At 48.7% G+C, this 20,755-nt stretch overlaps 5 protein-coding genes across 5 annotated transcripts; 3 read left to right on the top strand and 2 right to left on the bottom strand.

The window, feature by feature from the left end:
• Window positions 1-2,484: 2,484 nt before the first annotated feature.
• On the bottom strand, window positions 2,485-3,639 carry FMAN_07800 (uncharacterized protein; the record flags this gene model as incomplete). Its single annotated transcript, XM_041821198.1, has 1 exon — window positions 2,485-3,639. One exon carries the CDS (start codon window positions 3,637-3,639, stop codon window positions 2,485-2,487), a length of 1,155 nt encoding a protein of 384 aa, XP_041687002.1.
• A 9,899-nt stretch (window positions 3,640-13,538) lies between these two features.
• FMAN_07799 (putative aldehyde reductase 6) lies at window positions 13,539-14,465 on the top strand (the record flags this gene model as incomplete). Its single annotated transcript, XM_041821197.1, has 1 exon — window positions 13,539-14,465. One exon carries the CDS (start codon window positions 13,539-13,541, stop codon window positions 14,463-14,465), a length of 927 nt encoding a protein of 308 aa, XP_041687001.1.
• Window positions 14,466-15,151: 686 nt separating this feature from the next.
• On the top strand, window positions 15,152-17,242 carry FMAN_07798 (putative ATP dependent RNA helicase; the record flags this gene model as incomplete). Its single annotated transcript, XM_041821196.1, has 5 exons — window positions 15,152-15,472; window positions 15,537-16,012; window positions 16,066-16,463; window positions 16,540-16,924; window positions 16,978-17,242. The coding sequence occupies 5 exons, from the start codon at window positions 15,152-15,154 to the stop codon at window positions 17,240-17,242; spliced, it is 1,845 nt and encodes a 614-aa protein (XP_041687000.1).
• A 473-nt stretch (window positions 17,243-17,715) lies between these two features.
• FMAN_07797 (uncharacterized protein) lies at window positions 17,716-18,839 on the top strand (the record flags this gene model as incomplete). The annotated part of the gene is made up of 3 exons (XM_041821195.1): window positions 17,716-17,825; window positions 17,871-18,209; window positions 18,260-18,839. 3 exons carry the CDS (start codon window positions 17,716-17,718, stop codon window positions 18,837-18,839), a joined length of 1,029 nt encoding a protein of 342 aa, XP_041686999.1.
• A 54-nt stretch (window positions 18,840-18,893) lies between these two features.
• On the bottom strand, window positions 18,894-19,643 carry FMAN_07796 (uncharacterized protein; the record flags this gene model as incomplete). The annotated part of the gene is made up of 1 exon (XM_041821194.1): window positions 18,894-19,643. The coding sequence occupies one exon, from the start codon at window positions 19,641-19,643 to the stop codon at window positions 18,894-18,896; it is 750 nt and encodes a 249-aa protein (XP_041686998.1).
• Window positions 19,644-20,755: the final 1,112 nt, after the last annotated feature.

Raw genomic sequence — 20,755 nt, 5'->3', positions numbered from 1 at the left:
AGTGTATGAAGTATCCTTGGGGGAAAGCGAATGACAAGAAATGGGGAAAAGGGCAACCTCTCGATCCGCCGTAGCAACGATTGCACTCACCGGTCGTAACCGGGGTGTAATACTGATAACGGGAACCGGCGTTGAAGAAGAATTTGAGGATGTAGAAGTTCAGTTTAAGGCCAAGAGTCGAGGATCACAAACGCGGTGGAACGTAACAAACGGGATCTCTCCTGCGTGTTTGCGTTCGCACTGGGCTGCTTCTTTCCTTCCTAGGGTTACCTGAACAACCTTAGGTACGAGCAATCAGGCAGGTCAGCTGCTTCAGGTTGTGATTACCAAAATGTCTTGGTCTGTCTGGTATGCGGGAAGGTGCGATGCGCTGTCGGATGTTCCAGGTTGGCCTGTCCCGTCCCGTCTGTGGGTGGCTCAGGTAGTACAAGACACTTGAACCTCAGGTGAGGTGAGGTAGTCGTCAGCGGTGAAAAAGTCTTCTTCCTCACGCGCTCATCCAAACGTCGGTAAGTCTGAAGCGAGATCCGTCCAATTCTTTCGGTGACAACGTGCGATGAAGCATGTATTTCCAATGCTTTCCTTGCAATCAATTGAGTCACGAGGACACAATGGTGATGTCTGCTTTCGACAAGGGAATGTGGATAGGTAGGCGCTTTCCCTCTGGCGAGCTTGACGATTTTTACTTCGCCTAAAAACTCCCCCGACTAATGCGCTTGTTATTGAAGCCCGGCCTCGAGAAAAACTTCAAAGCGGCATCTAGCAGCACTGGTGCTTCGATATTTAACGAAGACACCCAGCGGATGTTTATTGATGGGGCGTCGGGGAATTTTCTTGCCCTGAGGCAATGAATACCTACCTTATATGATGATGCCTGTCAGAGTCTCTGCTATATTTGGGAAGTCGCGGGCAACTCCAACTCGATTTCTCGCGGAACTGAGAAGCTTTTCGAATGCCGACTTGCAAGTAAAGAATATGAAAGAAGGAACCCTAGCGTTTGCAGAATCGTCCAGCTTGAAATATAATCAGGGCAAAGTTCGATGTGGCTCAACTTCTCAAAGGGGCATACTTCCTTCACTTGCGACAAGGGTACATTAGTCGTTACGAAGCTATCCTTATGGGCCATACCCACTCCAGTCTGGCCATCTTCACCGGTTCGCGCCTTGCAAAGGCTGATTGGTGTATAGCCAGCCCTCAACGACTTGGGATCGCCTCGTGGAATGGGACCCCTGGTTTACGGCCAGCAGCGATGTTACAAGGAAGCGTGATGCTGTCACCGCTGAATTACCGACCGCTGGGGAGATCTTCAAGAACCTGCATTCCCCCCTGCTGCAGCCCCAGCCCAGTCCTAGCTGAGGCTCAACCCAGACTCAAGAATCTTTACAACAACTTGGTCCTATGTCTGCGACTTCTCTAGAGCCTCCTGCCAACTCATACCGCCGGACTCGGGCTCAAACGGTTGCGCACTCTTATCAAGCCGTATCACTGCCGTAACATCTTACTTTCTTCAGAGCTGTGCGATTACACTACGAGACCTCAAGTCTCGAACGATGCTTTGTCCGTGTCGAGCCAGGCCAAATCATAACAGATAGATCTGAAATTGCGACACTGCAACCAACTGTGTTGCGACCACATGCAGACAACACTGATCTCTGAAAGTCCGTTCGTCATTTCAGGTACCTCAGGAAGGGGAACATGGGTTTCATTTTGTTCATTCGACTTGTTTAAACTTCGCGTTGAGCATTTTCCATCAGCCCAGTTTCTTCTACCCTGCTCTCCAACCAGATTGACACGAATCACCTCATTCAATGCCATGACGTGCAGGTTCACGGTGGCGATTGAGAATTGGCCCATCAACTTAGTGGGTCACTCCGATGCCATCACCACATTGGGCATGCTCTAATGCAGACGTTCGATTAGCTGCAGGGGAAACATGAGATCTGGATCACCCCACACTCTTCGATCTGGAACAACGGCGATCCACCTCGCATGTAGGCATTTGACACGCTCACAATGTTCTAATGTGTGAAAACTCCAGCGAAGCCCGGAACTTAGTGGATCACGTCTGCATCACCTAATAACCATTGCTTCATTTAACATGAGTTCAGCAAGCAATGGATATACTGTAACGTTTTATGCTGAAGGAAGGAGAGTGCCTACAGCCATTGAGCTTTGAAAACACGAGAAGGTAAACACGACGAGCAGATCACAGCCAGCTGGTTTGGTTGATAGGATCTCACCCCTCTTTGAATTTCAATAAAAAAAACAGTTGATCTCGACTTCTGGATTGGTGGATAATATAAAAAAGATACTGGCTAACCTCCCTTGATGCAGAACGCTTGCAACATGTCACCCCCAAGCCAAAACGCCTTTACCCATGATCGTATGTACAGAATAGCTTTTTCCTCAATCGCTTTCGAAAGTCTCAACCAAGCTACATGATCGCAATACCCAAGGCAGCGGTACAGGATCATAGCCTCGTTACTAAAATCCCCACGAAGGATTCCAACTGATACCATCCACATGCTGGGGTGGAGGCCCCATACCGGCATATATCTCGGATTCGGGATGATGCAGTGGTGCTATGCTGGTGAGCGGTTGACTCTGCATCTGGATTGACCCTTTGCGGTAAGGGTTCATTGGCATCTCGAAGAGTTCCTCTCCAACCTCTGATGATGAAGCATGGCCAGTTTGGAAAGGCTGTGACCAGGCTGGCGAGACTCCTTCAAACTCTGGAGTAGGCACACCCAGGGATTCAGTGGGGCTGGTGCCGCTATTGCATGAACCTCGACGATATGGGCTCATGGGGTCATTGTCGGGCTGGAAGGTCGATGAGCAAGAAAGCAGGCCATCAACTGTCTTCTTGGCTTCATTGGCGATATATTTTTGAATCAGTACACAGTTGCAGTCTGTGTGTTGCAATAGTTGCGTTTTCAGGTGATATATCTCAGCTGTCAATGAGTCGAAGCATGAGGAAAGATACCGGTTCTGGTCTTCCATGGCTTGTTCCTGGGAAGCAAGGGCGGATGCTTCGTCTCGTTTCCGAAGACGACACTTGGTCGCGGCTATCCTGTTGCGTTCAAGAATACGTCGACGTCGAGGGTCTTTGGGAAGGTCGTCCTCATCAAGCTCAATCTCCTGATGAAACTTCCCTGACTCCTTGGCTCCTCCTTTGGGCTTGCGGCCTCGCTTCTTCTGCTTTGGAGAACTAGGCACAGCTCCCGTGCCACTACCTTCTTTGGGGGTGACGATGCTTAATTGGGACGGTTTTCGGTTTCGAGCCCGGCGGGTAGGCCTCTGCTCGAGCTCGCTACTTGGCAATGTAGGCAAAAAAGGAAAGGGTCCACTAGGTGCATTGGATGCCGGGTTATACTGGAATGGTGCTTGCATGAAGCCGAGTGCCAGTTCTTGTGGGTGAGGAGAACTACCTATAGCCTCTTCAAAGAAGGAGGGGTCTTGAACTTGGGCAGGGACAGGCTGGTATCCCATGGTTACTCGACTTGTGGGCGATGGTGTTCTAGTATAATATGGGGAAGGGGTCATAATACACCCTGGTGATGGGGTTGCGGTCATGATGTTCATGGGATTTCCAAATGGGGGTTCCATGTGGTGAGGATAAGAGTGTATAAAGGCAGCCATTGGAGTCTTGTAGTCTGTCCTGTCGAACAGATTACAGTAGATTCTTATATCGGGTTGCTCGGCAAAGTAAGATAGAAACGCCAAAGGTCGAAGTAAAAGTTGAACTGTTGGTCAGTTCTTGGTGAATTGGATTTAGCTGCTGATACAGCAAGGCAGAGAACAATACTTTGTTTTCCGTATTGACATAAAGAGATCGAAGAGGAGGAGAACAAGCGAATAACGACTGAAAGACGGGGGGTTCACTCAATATATGATAAGTATGATCCGAACGTCTTTGCTCTAGGTCTTACGAAACAGTACGTTGTACTCAACAGTCTTCCAGGGAACCAGGTCCATCAAATATGCACGGCAGCTCTCACCCCAGTGCAGCCACATTATACCAGCACACCTGATTAGTGCTCAAGCAGAGGGCGGCATAGTCCAGGCAAGGCCGTGAGGGGAAAATAGACTTTCGATCAAAGTGGGAGAGCTTTAGACAACGCCTGCCATTGCTTCTGCGACATGCTGGGGCCAGCAACAAGCCCCTCAAGCCCTCAGATATCTTCCATCTTATTGGTCCGGACTCCTCTCGGATGATAATCTTAGTCCGTGTCTCCTCAGAGATGCCGAGTTCTGCATCAGCTTCCTACAGGTCCGCAGAATGTGCATTGACTTGGACGCCCTCGCGTAATAACACATCAATCAAGTCTCAAGGCTAACGGGGGACACAGGTTGTGATGTGCCCAAGACTCCGCCATCCGTCTCGTTTCGTCCTGAATTCAATGGGCTTCGAACTAAGCACGGAAGTGTGCAAACCGTTGTACCTGGAAGCAGGCACGGTGGCGTTTGAATTCCCATACTCCTGGAAGAGATGCTAGCATTTCCTTCAGACGAGACTCGGCCAGGTCTCAATAGTTTCGGCCACCATCAGAAGCCACATCATCTGCATATTCTGGACCTGGCAAACCCAATTCAAAATGAAAGGGAAAATATCAGAGGTTCAACTCTTGATGTGGCAATACCTCTTCTCCAGCTGGTGTGGCACGTATCAAAATGAGAGGAAACGGTGAATTCCGAGGGTTGTTCTAACCTCTGTTTAAAGAAGCGGCGGCCCAGCGTCGTAAGCCAATTGCTGGGCATGATTGATCTAGACTCAATCACGCCAACAGGCCTCAAAGACGATCGCTGCTTATACAATACTTTCATGGCGATGGTCGAAGGATGTTACATTGCATGGCAAGCCGACAGCGGCCGAGCCCAAGCGGCCTGGATGTTGGGTCACAACAACTCGGCCGAAGACTCACGAACGAAAGCAACACTGCATCGGAAAGAAAGCTTGATCCTTGGCAAGCTACATGGACCCCAGGCCCGGCCCATGTCTTCCTGCATCCGAGATGGGCGAACTTTGGGGCTAGACAAGGGACTAAGCTCAAGCGAAACTGGTCAAGAACTTCAATGCTAGCAGGATATGAACATATCTTTTTTAGTTCATCCTGAGCAACGAACCAGTGGGTGAGATGATCAACAAGCTTTCCGACGGCAGCGATGAACTAAGGCATCAGATTCAAGGTCAGTTAGGACCTGTTCGGCATGGCGCAGAATAAGCCTGTGGCTCAGTCACGCAAAGTGATTGATGTGAGACTTGATGAAGTATCTGTGGGGTTGATCATCGTCAAGCTGATGGAGTCTACGATAGCATTATGGTCGAATGTCCACCAGGTGCGAGTGTATAAACAATCGAATACTAATCGACAGCATAATTTGGTCCCTAATGCAACTGCCGTTGCTTGGGCGTATCTTCAAGGGCTGTACTCAGTACTGCCGATCCTGATAACTGACTGCTTCGGTGCGTTGGAGCCTCGATGCCAGGTTTATGGGTGGCTAGTGATCCTGGATTTCGATAAGCTCACTTCCGAATCGATCATGAATGTGCTTGGGCAGTTCAATACGGTACTGGCGCCACCGTCCATCTAGCAGCAAGGTGCATGCATAACGAGGATCAAGGTTGATCGTTGGTGGCGCTTTTGGCGCTTTTGAGTCGAGGCCTTGCGTCCTCAGTGAGCCACGGAATTCAAGGTTTGCCGAGTTCCTGGAAAATGGGCAACCGTTGAACCTCTGCTGCAGCCCCTCGACCCCCGTTTCACTTTATCGACAGAGCGTTGAATGGCTCTCTTCACGCCTTACGAGGCTTTGAAGCTCGGACACTCGGCACCTTGATGCGTGGCGGCAGAACTTTACATACAGGAATGTAACAGTCAAGACAAAGATGTTAGGTCTGAGGATAAACGAGTGAATGCGCTCAAGATGCAACTCGTTCGTTTCCTGGTGGCTCTTGCATTTCAGGTAGCCACAAGTCAAGATGGGCTGACCACACCCATATTTTACGAAGTAAGCGAGTGCAACATCATCAAGCTTTCCCCATTGAAGGAACGAAGTTCTCCTCGAAATGGTCTCCTTCTGCCTTGGTTTGCTAAGGCACAGCTGCAGTCTCTGTTTCCTGCGCTACCTTACTGTTCTATACTGTACATGCAATGCCAGACCTTGTCGGTAAGTACTTTCCACTGAGATGAAGCATTCCATTCATAATAGGCTAACCGGGCTCCTGGCTCAAAGCCCACTTCGTGTTCCCGGATCGACAGGCGCCCGCAAAGATTTCTATCCTCTTTCGGGAATAGACAGATATTACGGGCGATTGCCCTCAGGGAGCAAGAAAACTCAAGACTTTATGGGAAGATGCTAATATGAAATCAGTAAAAGCCCTCTCATCTAAGGCTAGAGTTACCTGAGTATTTTCGTCATCTAGGATAGGAGTCTTAAGTTTTCTTGCCGCCCCTATGATGGATGTCGTTCTGCTCCGCAAGTGGAGAGAAGTCTTTCTTCGGAACATCACCAACTGGGATCGGAGGGCGCCGACGGACAGAGTTGACTGGCAACCCAAGGTTGAAGAGCCGCTAATTACACTTTAGTCTCAGCTAATGATAGGAAACTAAGCCAAGAGCATCAGTTTCCTTCGCTTCGCCAGCAACCACCATCGAGCCAACTTTACGCTGGAGAGAGAATACGGCTATGTGATGCCGCTTCAGCGATCCCCTCCATCAGCTACGAATACTGCACTATAGATATTCGCTCTGCCACTGTCGGGCATAAGCTCCTGCTCCCCAACCCCGCTCCAGGATGCAACGTCAAGCCAGGCTGAGTTGGCGGGGAAATGATCCGCAATACATCGGAGAGGCAATCGACAACGGCTTAGTTTCGACCTACAGTAGTCTGCAACTCTTGGATAAGACAAAGTTCACAAGCCCATCGCCTGTGCACAACAACACCCGTGGCATCCACGCTATGTGGCTGTTCTGGACATGAAACCGACCCTGGATTGCACCTAGGAACAGTTCCAGGGGACCGGACTGGAACTGGTTCAAAGCCAAGATCATTCCTATCATTATTTCAACATCCCATTGTATGGTTATTCTCCGTAGGGCTGGTATGGATTACCTGGCGGGTCCGAGTTTCCCGGCCGGGAGAACTCCTCCAGGTAGGGAGCCCGTAAACCGTTCATCATAAGGAAAATATTGTGACTAATTCTTCAGGTGAGGGGGCTTTTCTTATAGCCTCTTCTGCAGATATGGGCGCTTTCTTACCATGCTGCCATCCCAATAACTCCGACCATTGCATCTCCGCAGTTGTGTCCAGTCAGCTTGCATCTGCTAGAGAAAACGTGTCCTCTCTTTCCACGGATTTCAAGCTAAGCTTTGTGGATTCATCAAGACCCTAGTTTATTAAGGAGCGTTGAGCTATCTCAGAGTGATATTCCCGGGAGTGCGGAGAGAGACAACAAGACTTACACTTCTGGATGTGCGCACGGATCTCGTGCTCGAGGCAGACAGGGCGTGGACCTCGAAATTGCCTCCCATTGTGCCATCCACAGTTCAAGACGTTCCTGAAGAGGGTGGTTCCTGGCTGTCTCTACGGGCAGGGGATTGGCGCAACGATAACCCCTCCTCGACAAGGTTTTGATGGACTGGAGAGTGTTGTGCTAACCACTGTGCCCTGGTAGTAAAATGGCACCTGTCATCTCTTGCGTGGACTCGATGCCTTTGACATCACACCCTCAGAAAATCGATTATTAACAAGAGGCTAGAGGCTGCACTGTTAGATGCACATGCAGCTCGTGCCACAGGCCGATGAGAGGCTTGATCTGATCACCAACCATCTTCTTGGCCTGGCCGCTGTTTTGGGTACGGGCTCAGCCATCCTCGGGCAACACTACGCATGCATGCTAATGGATAAGCAAAGCAGTATCCTCATTGACCCTTTACGAATATGGATATTCCAAGGCAGTTTTGCAAGGAAGTTGCTTGCAAAGTGGGATGCTCTGACTCTAGCCAAAAGTACTCCAGCATCGCAACAACGATTCCCCTCCAAAGTTGGTTAAACCTACTGATCTGCGCTACCCGGCTAGCCCTTGTCAACAAACCGTTACGTGAAATCCACCCCAAAGACTCTTGATCACAGAGGTGCGATAGCGAGTGGCTGCGACTTGCGCATGTGATTCTTAGTCGCAGCAGACTACTACATACGTATCGAAAGTGTCTTCCTGAAGCAATCACACACCAAGAATCATTTTTCCCCGTTACTAGACAGCTCTTGCAAAGTCTAGCATGTTGGCTGGTATCTCACCATTCATAGCAAATGTCACTGTCAATCACACTCATTCCAGCGGTTATTTTTGTTCGCGATCTCCTTAGCAGATCTGTCTGTATTAGGCAATTTGAAGAGTCCAACCACTAAACTGGTGAGATCCAGATCTGGGCCATTTACAGATAGTCCGATTAGTGAAGATGGCCAGGCCAAAAGTGGCCAGGCGGCATCAAGATTAATGCCCTTGATAGCAGATGACCCAGGCCAGGTCAGGCACTCAGGGTTTCGTCGGATGCAGTTTTCCTTGAGGCGTTCATTTTGGATAACGTCTAAGCGCCTGAGTGCATCCACGATCCAAGCAGTCAGGGTACAGCATATGGCCTGATTTTCACATTTAGTAACGGCCGTTTTACTCGGCAGTTACGCTAAAGAACAGCTTATTCCCATCTCATGGGTGAAACAAGCACGGATATAACTCGACAACATAGCAGTAGGTGGGCCTCGATTGTCAAAGCGCAAAGTCCTCTCCACACCAGTTTTATGGAAAAGGGAGTTCTTCGCGATGAGTTATATCTTGGTCACCAAGCCAGGCTTCCTTGAATCTAGCCTCAGTGAGTTGCCGCGGCTTGTGTCACCAGTCAAGTCTCTGGTTGGTGCAACTGCAACGCATCAGACAGGGTGACATATCGGATCCACGGCTGAATATGCAAATATTCAAAAAGAGATAAACCAGGCCGTCCAGTGACCATTGTCGCTCAGCAACTGAGTGAATTTCAGGACCTGTTGGGAGAGGAGAGGCCCCATCTCCTGATCATAGTATCAAGACATTCGGAACGAAGCGCCTCGATGATCACAGCTGTGTTCCACCAACATGATTTATCCCGAACCGACGAATCATAACCTCGACGGGCGCAGTACCCGGTTGAGACTCAATTATCAAGTAAGTCAAGGGTACATGCATACATACAAACATACATACTCTCGGACTCTTGTTCAGAGGCTCAAGGATCTCGACAAGAAGCTTAACCTTCATGATCTACATGCACGGATGCTTGCCTGCTACCATGAACTCTGTAGTATGTAATCTTTGAATGACAATGCCGCTGCTGCCATTGACAGGGTATGGAACGCTATCCGAGTTTCCGAGACTAAACCAACCATCTCCGTAGAATTCCACTTACGACGATCGGCAACAAGGATCATGGGCCTCCAACCGGTCTTTTACTACTGTTTCTATTGCTATTTTCAGGTGCAAAACAGCACTGGGCACGAAACGGCCGGTCCTTACGCTTGGACACTTCTTGGTGTTTCAAGTGCAGCCTTATCCTCGAGCCTTGGATTTTGTTAATTTCTCGAGTCTTTGTGTCTGTGCTGCCGGAGAAGCAATGCCCGTTGCAGGGATGTCTAGGTCTTGGTAGGGATTCAAGGTATTTTAGAGTTGGTGTTTGGCGGTTGGACCTCTGAAAACCCCCGGTATCAAACTTGTCACCTAGAAACATGCATTAGTTGCTTTGGCTCAAATCGATCTGAGATGACACTATCTCGTCAGGCGAATCCCCCTCCCTTGACTCGCAACTCGCAGTTGATTCCTTGAACATCCGAAGTTTCATCGATCGATCGAGCCCTTGCTTGCGACTCTAACGACGATCAAAGTTTCACGGGAAATCAGCGCACGGAATATGAAGAGGCTTGAATGTCACCTTGAGAGTTTGACTTGTAGTCACAACTGCCGCGGTGGATATCGTGGCTTCCGAGGCCCGGACGTCCCCGATGTCTGGAGCGACTCGAGATTTCGGCCGGGATCCCGGCCTGTCGAGCTCGGTTGACGATAGCCGACTTCGGGGTCTTGCATCAAAACGAGACTTTGGTGAAGACAGCCATGTTTCATGCGTTGTGGGTTACGTTCCGCTTTGACATGCTGCCAACGACGCTTATGTTGAAGACAAGGATAGCTGTGGCCATCATCTTGCCTCCCCGTTGGAAGACATGGCCTACAATGGTGATAAACTGAATCCATCCTGCACATCAAACATCTTGATCGTTTCTTGCATGACCGGCTCGGGTCGAGTCCGTTTCTGAGTCATATGCAGGAGGACGTGATGGGCAGCACCAACGTCTGTGGTTTCTTGTAAGGGACAAGACGTGGGAAGATGCCGAGGGGCGTACCAGACAGTTTTAAACCCCCGTTTTAATTCTCTTTCGGGTACTGAGGGCTCAGAAGTTCTCCTTGAAAGATTGGGGAGTCGAGGCATGCCCACATTCTTGAAAGTTGAAGCTCTCGGCATTCACTCCAGTCACTCATTGATATTATTTAGTTATCAGACCAGTTTTGGGGGATGAAGACAATGTCACAGCTTTCCTGTGATCTTTTTCCTGCGGCTGATTCCAAACACCCTGGATCTTACTGGGCTTTGACTTTGTCTGAGGACATGATGAACTGGCGAGGTCGGACTGAGCAGGCGCCTCAACCTGCAAGGCCATTCACTAATTACTCAAAAGGGCTTGATTTCTAACACTTCTACTCATGCTTTTCTATTTCTTATTTGGAACTTTGCCATATATATAGTGTTCTTCAAATATTTGCTGGGTGTTGTTTCTTTTTCAACCCTTGTCAAGTCTCCTCAGCTTCATTCTCGAGCCCTTGCTTTTACACGCGTACAGCACGATCTCCAACAGCCTGCCCAATCTGCATTTTTGACTTTATCTCGAGTTTCCTTTATTCTTTCTTCCTGCAAGGACTACAGACCTTGTTAAAAGTCTCGGCCTCAACGGAGATCTAAATTGCAGAGGTTGAGATTCGAGTTTAGTATCGCGTGATGACGATGCACCCGGTGTACCAGGTATATCTACAGGGTAACCACAATAGTATTGTTATCCGTAGTTGTACCTGGTAGTCGCAGGACACAAGGACATGTATGTTCAAGCCTTGTGGATAGACTACGTATTCCCTCACATATCCATGGAAACACTATTCATTGGCCTTGTCCATTTACAAACCCAGACATGACTCAGATACCTCTCATAAACTCTGGCTACTATGTCAAGCAATGGCATGTGTGAGCGTTATTCCTATGGATCTTGAGCAGGCCTTCCAATGCCATTCTCCACGACCGGCTTAGAGTTGCCTGCGCGTTCTATGAATACAGGTCATTGGATATCGTCAAAGGCATCACGATGTCAATAATATTAATTCTTGTTTTAGTAGGAATACATAACGACCATGTTGCTTCATATGATCGATAAATTTCCCATGTTTATCGAGGTTTCATTGCGGTTCTGACGGTTACAGCTAAATTGAGCCGAAATACATTCATTTGGACATACCATGTTTCCCTGTATATTTATGATATACGCAGTATATAACACAAAATACATATTATTCCTCAATTCAATGCAAAGTAGGGTCCTTATGGTGAGCCAGTAGAAAATACAGTAGGTATTGGTGACAACACAATATTGGAACTCAGAGAGAATGGTGTAGGTTAAGCCACTGCAGATGCCAGATAGCCCGAGTATTCGCTAGAACGACACAATAGACAATTCGAGGTCGACGTCGAAAGATAGAGGACTGTTCATCAAAGATTGACAGTGAAAGCGTGAGTTGCACATGATAGAAGTGACTGGCTTGGTGACCAAAGAAGTGCGATTGTGTTTAAGATACTTGTCTTGCTCTAACACAAAACCGACCATCAACTATTTCACCCACGTGAGGGTCTCGGAGCATATGAATAACAGGATGAATTATTCGGATTATTTCTGCGGAATGGTCTGATATAAGTCAGAATTTCGTCAAGAAGCCCGACATACAATGTTTAGATCAGGTGACAAGAGAGAAGAATAACGAGGCTGATAACCAACGATTCGTCGCAGCTGCACAATGACCCAATGATCGGAGAGTCTTACTTGAAAAGGCAATCCCTCGAAATCGAGCTCTCCGGAACTAACCAAATAAACTCAGGGACCAGTAATTTTTAGCGCCGAATCCAAGATCTCTCATGGGCTGTATGACGCTTAAATTCTTAGCCCACTCGGACAAAATTACCACGAGGACGAGGAACCAGTAGCCAGACTCCGATTTCGAGTTGATCTCCCACGACAAAGACTTCCATTCCATTGCCTACCTTAGAACAAACATGAGTTGAGCCGCGGGGAAATTTAGCCATTTTGGGAACATCTAAAAATGGACCATATTGGAAACAACTCGTCAACCTCAACCCCGGACCGGCTCAGCTTGCCCCCTCTTGAAGATGAATCTAGATCAAGACGCACGTATGGGGAAGTTTGTGGCATAAAATACCATGAGCTGTAATCCTCTAATGCTGATAGGTGTTGGATGGTGAATGTATTCCACATGTTAACAGTTAATATTGAAGCAGCCTTCGCTTCTATTGTCAGAGACAAACTTCTAGATTGTGGTCCTGTCTTGTTCTACCTCGACGACTAGATATGATGATATTGATCACATGAGGCTGTCTTGCCGTATTTGTCTAATTCAGGGCTCAGCAATAATCCCCATGTTACCACGCAAGATGAAGCCCCCAGAGATCTGAGCGATGGCTGCGTCTAGAACATTTTGAACAGGAATCTCCGAGTTTGCGAAGGGTCTTGAGATCCGACAATCTTCCCGGTCAATCCCCCGCGTGACGTAGAAAGAAATTAGCAAGATGAATTAACGTGGCATTTTGAGGTAAAAGTCGACAACATCTCCACTGCCTCCGCCGTGATGCTATCCTTGGTGTCTCTTTGACGGCCGAAAACAGTTATAGCCGGCGGATCTAACCATGACTGACAGAGAATCTGAGAAGTCAGGGTTCTCAGTGGCGTCGTTCCGGCGGATCTAACCCGATATGTCTATCTCGACTTAGAAACTCTGCCCGCAGAGTTCCACCATTCTCCAGATCTCGACCAAGTCTCGAAAACTTGACGAGAATTGTAGAGCAAAAACACCCACTCACATGACGCAGATTGGTCATGTACCCGACTTCAAGTTTGATTATGCGGGGGAAAAAGAAGGGGAAAGGATCCATTGATGGTGTGCGCGGGCGGGCAAAGCGAAAACTTCTCGATATGAGGTTGGCTTGTAAGGAAGGATAGTTTTGACATCAACTACTACATAAGACCATCCTTCTCACCTCTTTTGGGATTCAATTCTCCAAGCTCATCATCATCATCCTCACACTCTCAACTACAACTGAATCTTCGAGAGCAACACAAGACTCTTCTCTTTAACTTACCTCATACTACCTCCCATCACTTCACTTATACGCATCACATTATTCACAATGGCCCCCGGCGCTGTCGTTGACGATTTCTCTAGCCACGATGGCCAAGCCCTCGAGGTCCTCTCTGACAAGATCGACGATGTCAACGTGATCAAGTACGACGAGACATCCAAGTTCGACAAGGAGAAGGACAAGAACACCTTCCGCCAATACGCCGATGCCACCGACCGCGTCAAGAACTTCTACCGCGAGCAGCACCACAAGCAGACCGTTGCCTACAACCTCGCTGCCCGCAACCGCTTCTACAACGCCTCTCGTCCTCGTGCCGAGATGACCATTTGGGAGGCCATGGAGAAGCTCAACACCCTTGTTGATGAGTCTGACCCTGATACTTCCCTCTCTCAGATCCAGCATCTTCTTCAGTCTGCCGAGGCTATTCGCCGCGATGGCAAGCCTCGATGGATGCAGTTGACTGGTCTCATCCACGACCTTGGCAAGCTTATGCTCTTCTTTCCCGAGCTCGAGACCCAGGGTCAGTGGGACGTTGTTGGTGACACATTCCCCGTTGGCTGTGCTTTCTCCGACAAGATCATCTACCCCGAGACCTTTGTTGAGGGCAACCCTGATGCTACCAACCCCGACTTCAACACCAAGTACGGTATCTACTCTCCCAACTGTGGCCTCGACAACGTCATGCTCTCATGGGGTCACGACGAGTACCTCTACCACGTCGTAAAGGACCAGTCCACTCTCCCTGACGAGGCTCTCGCCATGATCCGCTACCACTCCTTCTACCCCTGGCACCGCGAGGGAGCTTACCGCCACCTCATGTGCGACAAGGATCATGAGATGCTCAAGGCTGTCAACGCCTTCAACCCCTATGACTTGTACTCCAAGAGCGACGGCGTGCCCGACGCTGAGAAGCTCAAGCCTTACTACATGGAGCTCATCAACGAGTACTTCCCCAACCCTGTCATCAAGTGGTAAGGAGGGAATGAAAGCAAAAGCAAAAAAAGAACCGATAGAATTGGGATATAGATGATGTTTTCTTTGGGAATATGTTAGCCTGGAATTTTGGGACATGGGATATAATGAACTGAGCGAATGATGAAAATAATTGTTATTGATGATCAAGCCTGATTCTTGTCTTTCTCTGTTATGTGATCGTAGCGAAGTTGACTTGGACATGCAATAATGTTGGCTGAGGCTGTCAATTGTCTCTACCTGAGGCACTCGTACCTATGCAAGTACTTGTGATAGAGAACTAGGAGAAACCATAGCACCTGTTATTAGAGCTTTGGAGTCATGTGCCTCCAGGTTGTTGTGGGATTTCGCAAGATGTAAAAGGGCATGAGTAAAACAGCAGCGCGAAGCTATTCCCAGCCTAACAAGGTTAGACAAAGTTTCGATTGATAAGCACGATAAGAAGAAAAAAAGTTCGAACTCTGAACGATTTTCTTCAACTTCTCGAGCTAGGCCCAAGACCGCTAGCTCGATGGTCAATTAGCCAATCAAGTAACCGTCCGCCGGGTAGCTGCCCCTCAGCCCGCTGGAAATTTGGAGGAAAAGTTACCCAGCAGCGAAAGATTATCTCTGGGCAGCTGAGAAATCGCCATCTTTCCTAGACATTCACCAACAGCAGCATCAACACCACATACCACCCAACTTACACAATGGGGTCCTTATCGAAACGAAAGCGCGATCAAACAGAAGAGGTAGTTACTGACGACAAGCCTGCTGCTACCGAAGTTGAAAAACCTACGAAGCCTTCGCAAAAACAAGAGGATGAGACTTCCTTCGTCGATCTCGGTCTCGATCCTAGACTGCTACAAGCTATCGCTCAGCAAAAGTTTGCAAAGCCGACACTAGTGCAGAGGAAAGCGATTCCTTTGGCTCTCAATGGACAAGATGTTTTGGCCAAGGCCGACTGTGGCTCTGGAAAGACGGCAGCTTATGTTCTGCCTCTGCTATCTAGCATTCTGAAGCGCAAAGCTGTATGCCACCCCGATTCTCGAGATATCCTATTCTTGAAGACTTTGCTAATAGTCATGGGCTTAGACCGACTCTGCTGCTTTCACAACTGCCCTCATCCTCGTCCCCACCCGCGAGCTTGCCGACCAGGTCTTCAAGGCCATCGAACAATTTGCATCCTTCTGCGCAAAGGATATCAGCACAGTCAAGTTGACCGACAAGGTTTCTAATGCTGTGCAACGCGCCCTTCTTTCAAAGTCGCCCGACATCGTTATCTCAACCCCCGCGACTGCCTGGCACAATGTCAACTCTTCAGCACTCTCAATCGACAAGCTCACACATCTTATCCTGGACGAAGCCGATCTTGTTCTTTCCTACGGTTACAGTGAAGATCTGGAGAACCTGTCACGATCAGTCCCCAAGGGTGTTCAGGTCATGATGATGAGCGCCACTCTTACAGATGAGGTCGACATACTCAAGGGGATCTTCCGACGTGACCCGACATTGTTGGATCTCAAGGAGAAGGAGGCTGAAGGCGAGGGTATCACCCAATTTGTGGCCAAGTACTTTCTACTGATATTCAGATACAATAGGCCAGTTGCTAACATATTCCTAGGTGTGGTGAAGATGAAAAGTTCCTTCTCGCCTATGTCATCTTTAAGCTTAAGTTGATTAAGGGCAAGTGTATTATCTTTGTGAGCGACATTGACCGATGCTACCGCCTGAAGCTCTTTTTTGAGCAGTTCGGCATTCGAAGTTGTATCTTGAACTCCGAACTTCCCCTGAACTCGCGAGTTCATGTCGTTGAGGAGTTCAACAAACACGTTTACGATATCATTATTGCTGCCGATGAGAAGAATGAGATGATGGGAGATGAAGAGGAACCTGTTGGAGGCGAGACTGAGGATGCCGAGAAGCAGGGTGACGGAGATGATGCGGAAACGGAAGCAAAGCGACCAAAGAAGAAGGCCAAGAAGTCCAAGGGCGCTGATAAAGAGTACGGTGTATCAAGAGGTATGCTTGCCCAGGACTGTCATTTATATGGTAGAGGGTTACCCAAGCACAGGACTTACACTGACAACATTTATAGGAGTCGATTTCAAGAAAGTTTCCGCAGTCATCAACTTCGATCTCCCCACAACAGCATCAGCCTACACACATAGAATAGGGCGTACAGCGCGAGCTGGACAGACTGGCATGGCTCTGTCATTCGTCGTCCCCAAGGATCTATACCGAAAGCACATGCCTACATCCACACCAACCTCGGAGAATGACGAGAAGGTTATGGCCAAGATCATCAGGCAGCAAGCCAAGCGAGGAAAAGAAGTGAAGCCTTACAACTTCAACATGAAGCAAGTGGACCCTTTCCGGTACCGAATGAACGATGCTCTACGTGCGGTTACCAAGGTTTCTATCCGAGAGGCCCGAACAAGAGAATTGCGACAGGAGCTGTTGAAGAGTGAGAAGCTGAAGAGGTAAGCACATGCAAAATAACGCATCTATTCAAACTGTACTAAAAATCGTTCAGATATTTCGAGGAGAACCCCATGGAACTCGCCCATCTTCGCCACGACGGTGAGCTTCGAACTGCTAGACAACAAGCCCACCTGAAGCATATCCCAGAGTATCTCCTACCCAAAGATGGCAAACAAGCTTTGACAAACGACATTGGCTTTGTGGGACTCAGGAAAGATCGCAAGGGTCATAAGGGTAAGAAGGGTCGCGGATTTAAGGTTGGCTCAAGGAAGCGAGATCCGCTCAAGACATTCAAGGCGAGGCGCAAGACAAAATAGAGGGACTAGTGTAATACAGCGTTTTTGTGGGGTTTGATACCTTGATCTGAATTCAAGATTTTTTTGTTCCCTTTGACTTGGTTTCTTTTGAGCTGGCTTACACTGACGCGAACCTCACGGTGAATAAGATATTGCCCGAGACCGAGGCTGCCTTAGTCGTTCATGCAAGATGCTTTAAGGTTTCGGAGACAAGCAGTCTTTCGGCCGCAAGTGTGGGGATGAGAAGATGTCGGCGCAAAGCTAACCCCGTTCCATACACTGATGTAACGAATATCAAGAAGGACACAGGAAATCATGTCGTAGCCTGGACTGGGATAGGGCGGTCAACAGAATGATGATGAGGCGTCGGACATGTATAAAAGGGAGAGAGCTTCTCTGTGTCTGTGAACGTATCTCCTTCGTAAACACCAGGCCACTTACATCCAGTCAATATCTCCTCCAACTGCCCAAACTCCATTCCTGAGAACTACATCATGGCTCCTCCAGCCCAACTCCCTCTTCGACAACTCACCAAGAGTGGCCCCAAGATCCCATCCATTGGTCTGGGTCTTATGGGAATCAGCGTCGGATACGGAGCAGCCACGTATGAATCACATCCCCAGCTTCTGAGCCTCACTAACATCCCCAGATCTGACGAAGAACGCCTCAAACTCCTCGACCGTGCATGGGAACTCGGCTGTACCAACTGGGACACAGCTGATGTCTACGGCGACAGTGAAGATGTCGTAGGCAAATGGTTCAAACTTCACCCCGAACGTCGTCAGGATATCTTCCTTGCGACCAAGTTTGGGCTGAGGGTAGGTGAGAAAGGGATCGTTACTGATTCGTCGCCCGAGCATGTGCAGAGGAGCATTGAGAGAAGTTTGAAGAGGCTTGGTGTTGAGCACATTGATTTGTACTACATGCATCGTGCAAACGAGGATGTGCCTATTGAGAAGACTGTGGAAGCAATGAAGCAATTAGTTGAGTAAGTCATTCCACCATGGAATAAGCTAAGCAGGACTCATGCCCATATAGTGAGGGAAAGGTCAAGTACCTGGGCCTCTCAGAGATCTCGTCTACCACTCTCCGCCGAGCCCACGCCATCCATCCCATCTCAGCAGTTCAAGTCGAGTACAACCCCTGGACGCTCGACATCGAAGGTCCTTCAGGAACAAACCTTCTCAAGGCTTGCGAGGAGCTGGACGTGGCAGTGTTTGCCTACTCACCTCTTGGCCGTGGTATCTTGACCGGTCGTTTCCGCTCTGTCGATGATTTCGAAGCGACAGATACCCGAAGAAACCTGACGCGGTTCCAGGGTGACAACTTCAAGAAGAACTTGACGATTGTGGACCAGTTCAATGAGTTGGCCAAGAATAGGGGATTTACATCCTCACAGCTCGTTCTGGCCTGGATCTTGGAGCAGAGCCCCAATATGTTTGTCATTCCTGGCACGAAGAACGTCAAGTATCTCGAAGAGAACGTGGGAGCAGCGAAGGTGACGCTGAGTAAGGAGGAGAACCAAGACCTGAGGAAATTCGCAGCCGAGGCTGGAGTTGTCGGGGGGCGGGACCCTTTCTTTGGCTGCTTCGCTGATACGGCTCCTCTGGAGAAGTGAATGTACATAGAGATGGCAGTGCTGGCTACACGATGCTTGCTTCGGTAGCAGTTTCTAGCGCAAGTCCATACGGAAAAGTTTGCCATTCCATGAAGACCCATCATCATCATCATCACCATCATCCCTAAAACTCCCCATGATATCAAATCCTTGATCGACGTAGTATCTGTAACCATTAAAAATGAACCGAGTCGAGGGTGTCCTTCTGGGAACATACTGCACCAACTGCCCATTACCTCCATCCCAGCAATCAAGCCAGATCGTCTTCCAACCACGCTCAAGAGTATAGTCCTTGACTTTCTGAAGGAGAGCAGCCCCAGCCCCACGACGTCTATCACCAACTCGGTGATCAGTGACGAGGTATTGGAGGAAGACAAACTTGCCCCTTTTCAACGCAGGTTCAACCTGGGCTTTCAAACTCTCCGTCTCTTTCAGATAGCTCACGAACTGTTCTTCAACAATCTTGACGAAACCAACGGACAAAAAGGGGTTTCCGTTGTCGTCCACGCGGCGAGAGAGGTTTCCGTTTGCAGTGGATTCTGAGTCGGCCTGATCATCTTCAACCTCGGCGATAAATATCCTCTCTCGATCACCAGTCCCCGTTCTACAGAACTGCTCCGATTTCGAGACAGCATCATGCATCTTCTGCATGAACGATTCCTTGCTAGAAAGGGGCTTAGTTCCCCATTGACCAGCGTTTCCCGCCGCCACAAGGTAGGGTATGGTCGAGTCCATTGCATTAGCGATGAATTGAGCATCATTAAAAGATACAGAAGCGTCGCGGAAAGAGAACTGATTAGCCATAGTTCAGATGACTACCCCCTCGTATACGGAAAGCTAAGATGAGGCCTGGGAGAAGGGTACTGTACGGCTTCAAGAGAAGGATCGAGTGTAAAACAACGAGTTTGCTTATTCAGATGCCAGCAGTGCATATGTGGTGTTTCAGCGGACCACAAAGACGTAAGATATGCAACGCTAGCAAGGATCGCAATCCCTAGAACTTTTATGTGAGCTTCTAGAAGAAAAGACGATTTACATCTTGACATCTTCCCTTTTTCGACTGAGATTCTGAAGAAACATCCTAACAACTCGCAAGCGTAGTCTCGCTTTCAGCTCTGATTGACAATGAGCCCTTGAGATAATCCGAGGACCTGAAGGTGTTGACCGATGTGCACCCATCATTACCTTCAATGTATGTACAGTAGATGGCGCTATAATAGTCGCATGGGATGGTCCACCCCAACAAGAGTGGCCATCCCGACTATCACGGACTTTTTCGGTTTGCAAGAGCCGAGCTGGGCGTGGTACTTTGACACCAGAAACATGCATCATTATCAGTGCCTCATCGCCATCCCTGGTGGTCAAAAGCCTACCTGTCTCACCTATACGCTTGCGGCCATTGTATCCTAGGTAATTTGTTTTAAAATCATAGAGAAAACATGTTGATTTTCCGACTTTGACATCGCCAAGTCCACGGCCCGTTATCGCAACAAGAAGCACATTTACCGGCATTCTTAGCCCAACTTGCATGACTCGGCATCTGCTCCATGATAAGTTATCGTTTCGCGGTGCAACATCGACAGAAGACGGTCAGGTAGCTGCCCCCAGGGAACAGCATGAGAGGCTTGTAGCCCAGTGCATAATTCCATGTTTGGAACCACGTATTCCAAAGAACTGTAGACTACCTAACACAAGCACACCTACCTAGCTCATTATCAAGTGGCTCCCGGGACGAGATTCTCGAGCGAATTATATCCACATAATATGACATCGCCGTGCTCATTGGAGAGACCATGACCTCAAATAGGTTGGTAGTCCAGTGGCTATGAGATCATTGTCGTTCTTTATGGACAATCTTGTGACTAGCTGAACTCAATGACAAAGAAACGTCTCTCAGGTACAGCGTTGGATCGCGT

This window comes from Fusarium mangiferae, assembly GCF_900044065.1.
Source record: "Fusarium mangiferae strain MRC7560 genome assembly, contig: FMAN_scaffold012, whole genome shotgun sequence".
In the NCBI taxonomy this organism is placed as follows: Eukaryota; Fungi; Ascomycota; class Sordariomycetes; order Hypocreales; family Nectriaceae; genus Fusarium; species Fusarium mangiferae.
Note: the sequence above shows the minus strand (reverse complement) of the source record. Positions and strands in the feature narration are given on the sequence as shown.